We start from the raw sequence: 13,405 nt of genomic DNA, 5'->3' as shown, positions 1-13,405 counted from the left end.
AACAAACCACGTTGAGGCCTCCAGTCTTTATTGTACTTTGAATTCAAATATTTCTCAGTTAAAAACAAATACTGTAGATATTGGCAATAAGATAAATATGATGACAAGAATTTTTACACCTATTTTCAATAGTCTGATTATTTACATGTCTTAGGTTATTTTTTTGAGTTTGAATTGCTGTCGTGATTAAGAGAGAAAACAAGATTCGCTGCCGTTGGCAGCTGGATTTTGTTTTCAACTAAGTATCTAGGGTTACAAATATGATGTAAAGCTTTTCTAAGCATAGGCTTAAATGATTATATTTAGGTAGTCATCTGTGAACGACATGATGGGCAGGACCAACCAGAAAAAGGGCACTTGGAGACCCTTCATATCAACATGCTGTAATGCGACAAAGTGCAGAATTTATGCCACAGAACAAGACTTATGGGAAAAGATCCATTAAGTTCTAACTGCCATCTGGTTTCACCCAAAGACACCTGGTATTACTGCTTCCTGGGATACTTGTGTGTCTGCAAAGACCCCGTTAAGATGCAACAAAGGGATTCTTCTCTTATTCCACCAACAGAGACAACGTTGCCTCATTTTAATTGACAGAGTGGTTTACTGGGATCACTGGGAGCAAATGCCTGCACTCAGTGGGAAAGCTGTCACGGTACTGCTGCCCCGACCCCATCTGATGACACAGGGAGATTGTTCCCAATGAAAGGGAGCAAGTTCAAGTTTCATCAATGAAAGCACCACTTTTATTCTAGTTTATTTTTGCTTCACTCAGTGTGCTTTTAAGATATCAAATAACATAGCCATTTCAATACAGAGCTGCATTAATGTATGAGACTAATAAGGACAAGCCATTGCAGGTGAGCCAGGGGTCTGATCAGGCAATAATCAAAATATGCTTATAAGACACATTAAAATGATTAGGAAGTGTATGACAGACCATAACCCTTAATGCTAAGGCCAAATCATACAATCCTGTCATGTCTTGATGCACCAGAAGCAGGTAGATAATGTACGCATGGAGAATTCAAAGTGCCCCCTTTTAAGTCAGGATGCAGGAATCAAAAGGCCGCTTTTGCATTGTCATGACAAAAAAAAAAAAAAAAAAAAAAAAAAAAAAAAGTCAATAAAAATCGTAGTCAGGGTGAGAGTCCTCTCATAAGTTTAGGGTCCGAGAGGCAGCAGAGCCAGTTCTGTGAGTCACCGAACAAACAAACAAAAAAAAAGAGAAAAGATGGCTGAACAAGAACAAGGAAAACTGCTTCTGCCACAAATCATGCCAAGAAGCAGATCTTAAACCTTAAAACAAGACATCCTCCCTGTGGTTTAGATTTCAACACAGATCCGGCAGCCCGGGGGCACAACTGCCAAAGCTAGTGTGCAGCAGCAAGATCCCCATCAGTGATCCACTCTATGCAGGTGGAATAAGGTCACAGGATTCTTTCAACAAGCATGGCATGTATTGTTCTGTGTGCACATCACACTGGCAAGAGTCTGCATTTACCTCAGCACGATTATCAGATAGATCTAGGCACAATGCCAGTCTCCTTCTAATGTCTTAACAGTTGTTATATTTCATCATAAAAACCTTGGAACGCTTTGGTTGAAACAACATGTGCATTTGGCTTTTTTTAATATTTCCGACTGTTGTTGTGGGCAACAGAAACATTTGTTTATCTACGCATTTGAGGGCACTTCTAACATTCTGTTCATCCAGTGAGAGGATCTATATCCATACTCCTCTTTAGCTCCAGACTAGTAAACTATGATTAGAAATCAGTAGGCCATCTGCTGCAGGGAAGAAGTCTCTCAGGTCACTCTTCTGACAAGGCTGTTGGCTCTAGTTGACAACATTCGAGACAGAAATCAAATAAAATACGGGGAAGGTAGGGTTAATAATGTTAAGTCTGTGGAGTCCTCTGTCACTAAAGTAGCTCTGTGTGTGCGTCCGAGTGTCTCTATTTGCCATATATGTTTCAGTGCGTGTCCCTTCGCGTGAGGGCTCCTCAGTTTGTGTCCATGTGGTCATCGGCTGCTTCTGGGGCTCCGCCCAGTGAGGCCGAGGGCTGAGGTTTGGAGGGGGCTTCCTCGTCTCTGCGCTGATAGAACAGCACATAGGCTGCTTTAGTCTGCAAGTGGAAACATGGATAGGATTACACTACGAAAACAGGGACACTCGACACCAAGGACAGAAAGCCAAGAGATAAGATGGCTTATCTTAGTCAAACATCAGTCAATGACACAAAGGCAAGTATCACCAAACACTGGAGGAAACCTGTACCTGTATAAAGAAAATGTATGAACATTAAAAGGGTCAAAACTCACCACAATCTGGTCCTCTGAGGCAGAGGAGACACTGCTGTCATCAAAGTAATACCACTTTCCATCGACTTTATTCTTGCCATAAGCTGTGTCTGTAAAATGGAAATAAGTGATAAACAAATTAGCTCATCAGTTAATTTGTTTATCCAGGAAGAGATAAGAATCTCACTCACACCTGTTCACTATGAATGGACAAAGCAAATACTAAACAACATGACAATAAGTCCACAGAGAAAAAATAGTTTTATGTGCCATCAGTCAACATGGAATTATGGTGGCATCACCTGGCAATAAACGATCATTTTGTAATAATTATTTCACAACTACCTCCCATTTTAAGCCGGTTTTGTTAGTCACAGCTTTAATGTAGGCTTATTAGAGTATTGTTTGTATTTTTTGGTGTGTAATTAGTCCAAACAAACCACGTTGTTGAGGCCTCCAGTCTTTATTGTACTTTGAATTCAAATATTTCTCAGTTAAAAACAAATACTGTAGATATTGGCAATAAGATAAATATGATGACAAGAATTTTTACACCTATTTTCAATAGTCTGATTATTTACATGTCTTCGGTTATTTTTTGAGTTTGAATTGCTGTCGTGATTAAGAGCGAAAACAAGATTCGCTGCCGTTGGCAGCTGGATTTTGTTTTCAACTAAGTATCTAGGGTTACAAATATGATGTAAAGCTTTTCTAAGCATAGGCTTAAATGATTATAAAATCCACTGTAACATGACAATAAGTCCACAGAGAAAAAATAGTTTTATGTTTAAATAAGCTATTAACAGCCCTTTATGGTATGTTTATGTGGAGTGATATCGGCCTTTGATTTTCACTCCAGAAGAAGGCAAAGTGTTACAAGAGATTAAAATGACAGAAAAAAGTAGGGGAAAAAAATGAACAGTGACTTACAGTGACCCCCTCCCATTCCTCCGTAGTGGTTTGACACGGCGATGAGGTCATAGACGTAGGGGCCGGCCTTTGGGTCGCACACAAACTCGGACATGTTCAGATCCCTGACAAAGAAAAAATCTTCAGTCATTGGGAAATAAACTGGCATTTCCACCACACTGAAACAGAGTTATTAAACGTAAACTACCTACTAAACAGCCATGAAATAAAAACAGAAGATTATTTTAACGTCATATTCAATGTAACACACAGCATAAGGGCAGCTTGTATGTTCAAATGTGATTCAAGAGTTGACATGTGTTGCACACACAGTGCCAAGATTAAGAAACGTAGATGCAACTTCTTCATTTTAAAAATGCACCTAAACGATATCCTGGAAATGACTCATGCATAGCTGAAAGGCCATTTATAAATAAGGAAACAGGTGTCATTTTTATTTTGCGTTTGTTGCCATTTCCCTGAGGCAACAGTCCATTTCTTTAAAGTACAATAAATACAGTATTTCCTCATTCAGACCTGAGTTCACTTAGTTCTGTGAGTTTCAGGCTACAGCTCCCCCTGGTGTAAAAGGGTCACTGATCTCAGCACAATCTTCAAATGACAAACACTATTCTGAAAAATTGAGTAGAATAATGTTCATCCAAAGCTCCTTTTGGCACAACCTGATCTATACTTCTAAATGATTTGCATTGAGTAGCACTTGGTCACCAAAATCAATAACACTGCTTTTCTAAAGAAATGCATAACGAATGTTTATAATTCACAAACTGAGGAACTTTCAGTAATAAGGTATTGCCATAATGCTAAGAGCTGATATGATGTGAATCAACTTAAACATTTAAAAAAGGCCCACACATCGACTGTGCACCTTCAGAGGTGACCTCTTCTCAGGATACCTGACTAAAGCATCGTTCTTAAATGTATTCACAATAATGTTATTGAGCAATACTGCCTGCGTACTTGATGGGGAAGTCCACCACTGTGTCCAGCTTGTCCCTCCAACACCGGTTGTAGGAGAATCGCTTTAGATGAACTACCAGAATGCGAGGCAGCGACCACAAGTCAAACTTCTTTGTGGCCTGTTGGTGTTTCTTACACGTTGGACAATACCTGTATTAAAAAAAAAAAAAAAAAAAAAAAGATTACATTTATATGAGAAAGATAGAGACATAAGTGGTGTTTTGACACTGAACTGGGCTGTTGTTGTGAACCCTTACCATGGATCGTGTTCTCCAAGTGTCTCCATTGTTGTGAAGAGCTCGATGCATTCCCTCAGAGCCACAGTGGCTTTCTTCTTCTGGGCCTGGAGCATGCTCTCATGCTTCTCATAGGCCTAGACACAATGTTTAAACAAATATAAATAGACTGCTTGCATGTCTTGTCACAGGATTTTTCTGCTGACCATCAACCCACTGACCTCTGCTTCCTGTTCATCATAGCACAGTTTCTTTGATGCTGTGTCCCAGTCGATCGCCACCGTGGAATGTGCTGCAGAGAGGAAGATGAGGGAGACGCTCTGTCAACACAATGTGGCTTTGAAAAATTTAAACTAACAATGAAATTGCAAGTTCAAAAGACTAGCACTGACGATTGAGTTTGAGGACATTTCCATCACAGGGCAGCGGGCTGATGTTAGCGGTTCCATAAGAGTTGACTATGCTGAAAGTGAAGAGCTTGTTTGGTGAAGAGCGCTGCTTGGCTGAGTCTCCTTTAGACACGTTATCCAAGTCGGAGGTCTCTTCTTCGTCCTCTTCAGACTGGCCGTTCTCTGGCTCTGGACTCACCTGGTGGTCCATGGCTTCCTCCTCACCTGAACACACAACAATGAAATCTCAACATTTTGCAGATTTTTTTTTGCATGGCTGATCCTTTGAATTACTTTTATTTTGGTGACAGATAATCTTAGCTGCTTACCATCATATAACCCATTGGTTTCATTGCAGGTCCCTGAGTGGTTGCTGCCGTTACTGGAGCTGGCACTGCACGAGGCCCCATCTGACAGGGGGCTGCCACAGCCACCCAGGCTGGCATTGAGACTTGACGATGTGGAACATTCAGGAGCCTGGCTGCAGCTGGCAGAGGTCGCTGAGGCCGAGGCTGAAGCTGAGGCTGAGGCTGAGGACGAGGCCGAGGACGAGGCTGAGGATGAGGCCGGGGCTGAGGCTGAGGCTGAGGCCGAGGCCCTGCTTTCACTGATAGTGCTCTGAGATTTTTTAACATAACGCCTGACCCAGGGAACAAAGGAGACAAGTTAGCCCCCCCCATAACACTCAACACTCACTTTTTTTATTTGAATTCACTGCACTGTCATGCGGTTTCCTTCTTTGCTATCCAAACAGTAGGCCCTTACCCAATTCTCTCTAGGATCTTGTCATAGAGAACGTCTGCTGTGAGGTTGTGTCTGGGCACAGTGATGAGTAAAGGCTGGCCGAACAGCATGGTGCTTGAGGAACTTCCGGCATGCTTGGAGTGGCGCTCCCTGAAATAAACAGGCAGGTTCATCCACTCGCTGTCCTCTTCCTGTACCTCATACCTGCAAAGAGCAACAACAAATACACACATTAAACACACGTAACCTATATTTGAAACTGCCTACTGCATTCTACTGACAATATGAAATATGAAAAACAAGTTCCCGTTAACTTTATAATGGAAATTTGTGTTGTGATACTTAAACCACCCATGTTTCAACAGGGAATTAAAAGCTAGCAACCCCTGCAGGCGCTTCTAATACAACTATAGTATTAAACAGTGGCCACAGTGACTCACTTAAGACATCTCATCTTTCAGTGAAATACAATACTTACACAAAGATGTCATCTTTTTCCATGATTTGGTTGAGACCATCATCCCGTCTATAGATTTTATGGAACCTATGATTGTAAACGTCAGCCACCACCATCTAGACAGAGAAGAAAAGTGCAAAGTTAGCACACATTCTTTCCATTTCAACCCAAGACAAAGAAAATGTAAAGCTGGAGGTATAAAAAGAAAAAAGTTCTTACATTTTCAGGAGGGAATCCACAGAGTTTGGACAAGGCGCTGCACAGATCTGTCACTGCTCCCAGTTTGGGGACCACCACTCGATACTGCAAGACAAAAAAAAAAAAATGAAAAGTCAATGAACTGCTTCATTAAATGCTTGAGCTTTCAGAAGCATCAACAGCAAGTATAAAGCCGACTCTGATTTTAAAAACTGGAATGATAGTATTAGTTAGTTGGTATTAGTTATTATTTAATTTAAAGGTGTTTCAAGCCAAGAGCTAGAACTCTAATTCCACCTCACCTGTGTGGGTCTGGACTGAGGGTCGGATCGCACCAGGAAAACCTCCATAGTACGGTCCTTCTTCATGGGAAGAGGCAGTGTGAGGTAGCAGAATGGGTCAAAGGTTACCGACACCTTGGAGCACTCTGGGCACACCAAAGTGGATTTGAAGAGGCCGTGGAAAATATCAACTATAATAGAGTCATTGCGCAAGCGGTGGTTCGTCCAGGCTTCCTTAGCAACGATCTGTAATTTCACAAACAAAAAGGGGAAGAACATTGAGTAGATGCCCTTTTACAGCCTCAGAAAGAAAAAGTGTAACTTGATATTGAAAAGTAATTCATTGAAGCATTGTCATCTTCTGTTCTTATAAAACATTCTGTCTGTATCTTTGAAATTTAAAACCAATTTCATGAATCAAAACACAACAAAGCCGGGGAATGCTGTGATATTACGGAACTAGAATCAGCCTTTGGTTTCCTTTTTCTTTTCCCATGTCTATGTATGCACCATACCTCGTCTTGTCGGCCCTCTGCATCCCTCAGGGCCAGATAAGGCTTCTTCTTGACACGGTTCAGATCTTCATGGAGACCATCCAGCAGGAAGGCCAACAGCTCCTGGGAGTCCTGCTGCTGGTAGCCTGAAAACTGGGGGGCAAAACGTCCGACCTGGGTCTGGAGGGGAAAAAAAGGTCAAATTTGTTTGTACCTTTAAGATTATGAATTGACAATTCAGATTCACTTCAAATTGTTTACCACAACTCACTTTGAAGGTACGAGGGGCCACATAGCTGCTGCGGCTCAGCCACATCTGCTTCACTAGATCTGCATAGGCCTCTGCAATCTCTCCCCTCATTCCCAGGGGATTCTCTCGGTTAATCTCGGCCTCATACTGGTCATTGAGGAAGTATTCTGTGAGTGGAGATGCATTGCTCAGGCACTGGAAGAAGAGGAATTATGAATTAATAATGTGAACATGAAACCAGAAAAAATGGCAACTGACTATCTCTGAATGGAAGTTGGATCTGAAGTGTTGCTTTTTCTTTTTTTACCTGGAGGGCAGAGTTCATGAAGCATGTGTTGCCCAAATTACTGAGACCACACAGGCCGGGCTGTGACTGCGACTCTCTGTAGTTATAGGACGAGCTGTATGAATTGTAGCCCCCCAATCTGTTGAAAGATCAGACAGGATAACATGTTTATAGTTGTGTCCCAGTAGACCACACATCCCAAAAAACTGTCAATATAAATCTGTGCAATATCAAAAATCTGTGCAATCCAACAATTATTCTGTCTGTATATATTTTTAGTTATTGTGGATTTTTTACTTTTTTTTTTTACTTATTTAATATTCTTTACTATGTTATTACTTATTTATAATTATTGTTTTGATCTTGTTTTTTTTTTTACTATGTTTCTTGTTTGCACTATTAAATGGATTATCTTATCTTATCTTATAAGTTCGTACTTCCGGATAATGATCGTTTTATGATCCGTAAAGAACCCCCATTAAAGTTACATTAAGATGTGTTCAGGCTCTGTTCAGTGAAAATGTGTGTTGGGTGAAGGTAAATTATAACATTATCATTATGTGTTCACATGTAAGCTTGTAAAAATGTAGTTTTGGTGAGATCCTTTAATACACATAGCTGTTTGATAAAGACATTTTCGCGGCAACAGAAATATATATATGAGAGATGAATTATGACCTGTTTAACATACCTCTAAGGACCTTATAATGCATCATCAAAACTACTAACGACAAGAATTGTTTCAATCAATTATTGCCTAATCATTTGAATTGAGTGTTTTCCTGAAGAAAAAAAAAAATGACACTATAAATTACTCTAAAAAAGTAAAAAGGATAACAAAATAGTCTGTGGCCTTGTATAACAGCTGCTATAATCAAACAAACAAGACAGGGATCTGTATCTGACAAAATGGATCATCAATGACTGGCAATAAAACATGATCTGGGATCTCTAAATGTTATTTTTCTCCCTTTTTTCTTTTGTTCTAATGCAACCCGTGAATCCATCCGTGATACGATCCGAACCGTGAGTTTTATGGTCTATGAGTCGACAAAGGAAGTAACATTGCCGAGCCATCAACACCACACTCTTGTTCTCATTTAGAATACTGACAAGGTTGTGAAAATCTTGAACTAACATATACCCAGAAACTCATGATCATGCAACATGTTAAATAACTGACCTCTTTTGTGTCTGATTAAAATAAGTCTCTATGACATATGCAAATTCAGACACATTTTCAACCTTTTACTTTTGAGTTTGATACTAAATTGTGTCTCTAACACACACACACACACAGTTAGTCAAGGGTTAATAAACTCTTCAGTAATCCTACTAAGCTTGAGGAAGCAGTGAACTTCAGAAAGAGCAAATGCAAGCACTTTAAGGCCATAATGCTTTTTACAGAAAGCAAAGCATAATAATTGACCAATGCTGCAACAGTACAGTTACAGTGCACTTTTTCATTCCATGTTCCTCACCATGCAATATGATTAACATTATGCTGATACAGCACTGTAGTGCATGTACATATTTGATACCAGCTCGCCTTTAAAAGTAGTGACTTGCATTGCTTTTCGCAGTGACACACAGCAATGGAAATACTGACAAACTTAAAACATTGATAAGCAGAAGTACTATAAAACAAGAACTAATTATATAGGAGGAAGAGGAAAATAACATAGTTTTAATTATGTGATGTGCAACACAAAATGAATGATTGGTTCTCCGTTTTTGTTCTTTCAACAAAGACCTCATGCTCTGATGGAGGTCTGTAGGGGCTGAACCGACTTTACTGAATCAATAAATGTCTAAAAAGTAAGAGTAGTATGTGGGACTGTCCTTTTAATCTCCTCTAAAATACACCAGCATAAGAATTATTTGATGTGCAAGTTCCCTCATAACATACAATGAGTCTTTGGAGATGTAACAACTGAATACCACAGGAGCTGAGGCAGTTGTTGGTACAAAAGAACATTAAGTTAAGTTAACTGCTGGTTATAATAAGTTGGTTCTAACCCATGTGACCATAACTGAAAAGTTCTGTGCCACATAAAGCACACCGTGAATTTGCATGACAGGTGAAGGACGGCACTCTTTGGATGAAGGAAAAAGTGAAGGGTGGATAAATCAGAAAAAGGACACTTGCCTGTTGCCAGAGGATGTGCTGTTATTAAGTGTGTAGCCAGGGCTACAACTGCTGTCTCCATTGGTTACCGTTGACGAGATACTGGCTGTTGAGTTGGAGGAGAGTTTTGGGGAGGTAGTGAAATTCCTAGAGGGGGTAGTACTGGATCTGGTGAGCAAGAGCAAGACCGTGTTTTGGAGAAGCACATTTGTTAAAAAATGACCTACATACTTTCAAATGTTGGGATATATATTTGATGTTTAATTAAATTCTCTTAAACTATATGCTAGGATACATTTTATAAACTTTTAGGCTTTTGCTGGATAACAAAAACAACAAGGCATTTGCTTACTTGGGATGGGAGGCTTGTCTGGGCCATGTGCCATCCTCATTCTTCCGCTCAATCACAAGCACCTGTGGGAAAACAAGCTGATTGTGAGCCAAGCGGGCAAAACTGACCTTCATGTCAGAGGTATCATGTCTCAGGCTTGAATTTAATACTAACGCGTTCCAAGTGCTGCCACCTTTACCAGCTGTAGGTAGGTCCATCAACTGCGCTTACTTCGATGTGTGATTAAGTCTATCGTTTAGTTTCAGTTTACAGTTTTAGGAAAATAGCTGCTGTGATAAATTAAAACATTGTTTCTCACCTTTCACACTGCGACATGTGACTATAATGTACATGAGTATGAGCACAGTAGCATGAACACTTACAATTGAATGGAATTCAATAAAACTGTATTGAATAGTAAAACTTCCTCTTCAAAGATCATTTTGATGATGGGAAGGCCACAAAAGTATTAACTTACCTCTACAGTAACATCTGATATACCAGAGTTTGTGGTAGTGTTGAATTGGACTGTGTAATGTGGTAAGATGTCATTCTCTTACTACACCCAGTCCAGCTCCCATTTATATTTAGTAAACACAAAATATTTGTAATACCTCTCATCACCGTTGCAATACAACACCCTCAAGAACTTCAACATAAAAAATTACCGTACAGCTAAAGCGTAATCTGACCTCTCAAACCTACCAAGATTTACACATTACAACCGTAACAATATAGATCTTCTTGCAGGGCTAATGTAATATATTAAAATAGACTCTTACAGTTCAAGTTGTTCTGTATTATGCCTGTAAATTAATTATGTACGCACAGTGAGTACTAGTACTCTACTGGGCCGTGGTGTTCTTTAAAAGAAATGAGGAATAGAGTCCATCAGTAATTTGAAGGTTATTCGAATAACACAGCTCTGCCTACCTGCCCCTGGAAGAGACCAGCATCCTGTACAGTGCTGTCTGGCTTGTTCAGCTGCTCATAGGTGTTGCTCATGTATTTGTTCCAGAGCCGTGTCTCCTTCTCCGTTGGGATATTGAACAGCGTTCTCATCTCCTTCTCTATAGTGTCTGAAAAAGCAGGATTTGCAAGTCTTGCTTATTTTATTTTTTTTACACAAAACACATTTAATGCCTGACAATGTATGATATTTCTGGTGTGAAGGCAGCCATCTACTTGTCATTTTCAATGCAAAGTAAAATTCATAGAAACCTCATGTAGACCCTCACCTATAGTATCAGCTTTACTGAAATGACGCGTGACAACATTGTCCATGTTGTCATTCTCACACAAGTTCAGCTCCAGCAAATAGACCTCCACCTTACAGTGCTTGACAAACATGCCATGTTCAACAACCTGGAGAAGAAAGAGGACATTTAGAAACCCAAAACACAAGTGAATGGTCAAGTAAAAAAAAAAAAATCCCAACAGCATTACCTTCCTGACGATGGGTCTCTGGCCCTCAAGACAGCTGTACCAGCCGACAAGCTTTTTCCATGCCTCAGTGGGTACAAGGACATAGTCCAGCTCATCGATAAGGTGCTCTTTCAGGGCCTGAGTCTCCTGGTCTTTAAGGAGACAATAACAAAATGATTAATACAGGCTGAACAGCTCTTTAAATCTCTATGTGGGATTTGTGCTGTTCTCAAGAGCAAGCAAATCAAAGCCCAATAGATGTTTGTTTACAAAATGCAGGTTTTACCTGAGAAAAGCCCGGAGTTATCAATTGGTCCTGGATAGAGGCTACGTTCTCCGACATTGTACATGTCCCAGCTGTCAAATCCAACATACTTCTTCCATTGTTTGAACCACCGGCTGTCTATTAGATACCTAAAACAAAGAGGTTGGTAACAGTTAATAACATATTACACCTTGAACACATGACACTTGCTTGTTTCTTCTGAAACTGTAGAGACTTATACCTTATATAGCATTTTTTATACGTTTATGATATCGAGCAAGGACAGGACAGGATCAAGATGTGATACATGGGCTTTAGACAGACATTGTACTCAGTCGTTTGCTAAACCAGAAAATTATGCAATACCAATATTATTGTAACAGCAAGTTAGTTTTCGCAAGCATTTACATAGTTAGATGTTAGGGTCCTAGAACTCTGTTTGGCTCGCCTGCTGTCGGAGAAAACGAATGCAACAGCTTCAAATGGGAGGTGTATCAGTCAGAGTAAAGTGTGTCAGTCAAAGTAAAGTGATTGACATTTGCCCTCTAACCGGAGGTTAAATTCCCCAAACTATGCAACATTGTAAACATGGCGTGGAGAGTCTTACATTTCAGCTTGAATGCCATGGGATAGTCCATTTGTATTTAATGATACTACAGTAACATGAAACACTATATCGGTTGTAAGTGACTTTCAACAACTACATGAACGTGTTGTAGAATCTGAATGTTATAATGACTGATAGGCATGTGCTACAGAAGGCCATTTATCTTGCTTATCTCTCTTTTCTCTGTTGATACGTATCATTTCTGTAGTGGACCTCTTCAACACACATCGCTGCATTGAGCCCAGGCCTGGACGGTCTGTATGATCTGAAACACTGTTAGCCAACACAGGAAGCTGGCCAGTTAACAAACCTGTGAGACAACTTCATCTGGTATGTCACCACAGGGATGACTCGCAGAATAATCCTGTCACCGGGCCCACCTCCTGACACCTTACTTACGGAGCAACCAGCCGGTCTGCCTGGCAGGTAAACTCTCCCTCTGAATCCAGGGCCTGTCCTACCAGCCGACTAGCTACCCCGTCAGCCAACGTCACTGAAGTGGTCACAAACCCGACATTAACGTCCACAAACAGACCGCTTAGTCACGTTAGCTCCGTTGGACACGACCTCCGTCCCTCGCTGCTCCTACAGGCTCCGTTTAAACTAGTCGGGCTGGCTAGCAGCTAGCGGGCTAACTTGTTAAACGCTAGCTGGACAAAACTGCGGTTAGCACAGCAGCTTTCGATTTCGGATGTGCAACCATTGGCTCCGTTAGCACGATAGCGTTAGCATGTTAGCATTTCCTGTTCCTCACTAGCTAGCGCTAGCGAGCTAACGCTAGCTGGGACACACAGGTAGCTAACGCTGGCCGCTGACGGGACTCACCATTCGTCGCCCTTTCTCAGAGTCGTCTTTAAAAGTGACCCAATAGTCTGTTTTTGATTTTCGGTTGAAGGGGTTGGCATTTGTGCTGCTACCGGCTCAGAGTCGGAGTCTGCCGCGCCGCCCGGCTCGGGTCCGCCTCCCTCGGCCATCATGCAGTGAGTATGCCGGTATCGTGAACGCGCGGGTGGAAGAGGCGCACACTTGACTGGAGCGAGCCTCAGAGCTCTGCTCGCGGAAACGTTCTTCCTCTACGGTCAGTGACGTCACACAGCCGAGGGCTCACCATCGCCTCACC

At 41.1% G+C, this 13,405-nt stretch overlaps 1 protein-coding gene across 1 annotated transcript; it reads right to left on the bottom strand.

The window, feature by feature from the left end:
• Positions 1-17: 17 nt before the first annotated feature.
• On the bottom strand, positions 18-13,369 carry usp4 (ubiquitin specific peptidase 4 (proto-oncogene)). Its single transcript, XM_054616964.1, has 22 exons — positions 13,111-13,369; positions 11,700-11,827; positions 11,435-11,565; positions 11,227-11,353; positions 10,922-11,067; positions 10,010-10,071; positions 9,679-9,825; positions 7,551-7,668; positions 7,265-7,438; positions 7,015-7,173; positions 6,521-6,745; positions 6,240-6,323; positions 6,042-6,136; positions 5,585-5,767; positions 5,149-5,459; positions 4,823-5,044; positions 4,652-4,722; positions 4,452-4,567; positions 4,195-4,344; positions 3,235-3,338; positions 2,326-2,414; positions 18-2,129 (listed from the first exon to the last, which is right to left on the bottom strand). Exons 1-22 carry the CDS (start codon positions 13,260-13,262, stop codon positions 2,007-2,009), a joined length of 3,117 nt encoding a protein of 1,038 aa, XP_054472939.1. The 5' UTR covers positions 13,263-13,369; the 3' UTR covers positions 18-2,006.
• Positions 13,370-13,405: the final 36 nt, after the last annotated feature.

This window comes from Anoplopoma fimbria, chromosome 17 (assembly GCF_027596085.1).
Source record: "Anoplopoma fimbria isolate UVic2021 breed Golden Eagle Sablefish chromosome 17, Afim_UVic_2022, whole genome shotgun sequence".
Classification (NCBI taxonomy): Eukaryota; Metazoa; Chordata; class Actinopteri; order Perciformes; family Anoplopomatidae; genus Anoplopoma; species Anoplopoma fimbria.
Note: the sequence above shows the minus strand (reverse complement) of the source record. Positions and strands in the feature narration are given on the sequence as shown.

Excerpts from the sequence above, each read along its gene's own strand:
- usp4 (XM_054616964.1), bottom strand. The coding sequence starts at position 13,262 with ATGATGGCCGAGGGAGGCGGACCCGAGCCGGGCGGCGCGGCAGACTCC. Across the intron at positions 11,354-11,434 it reads AGAGACCCATCGTCAGGAAG|GTTGTTGAACATGGCATGTT; the intron begins GTAATGCTGTTG and ends TTTCTTCTCCAG. Across the intron at positions 11,068-11,226 it reads CAGTAAAGCTGATACTATAG|ACACTATAGAGAAGGAGATG; the intron begins GTGAGGGTCTAC and ends CTGCTTTTTCAG.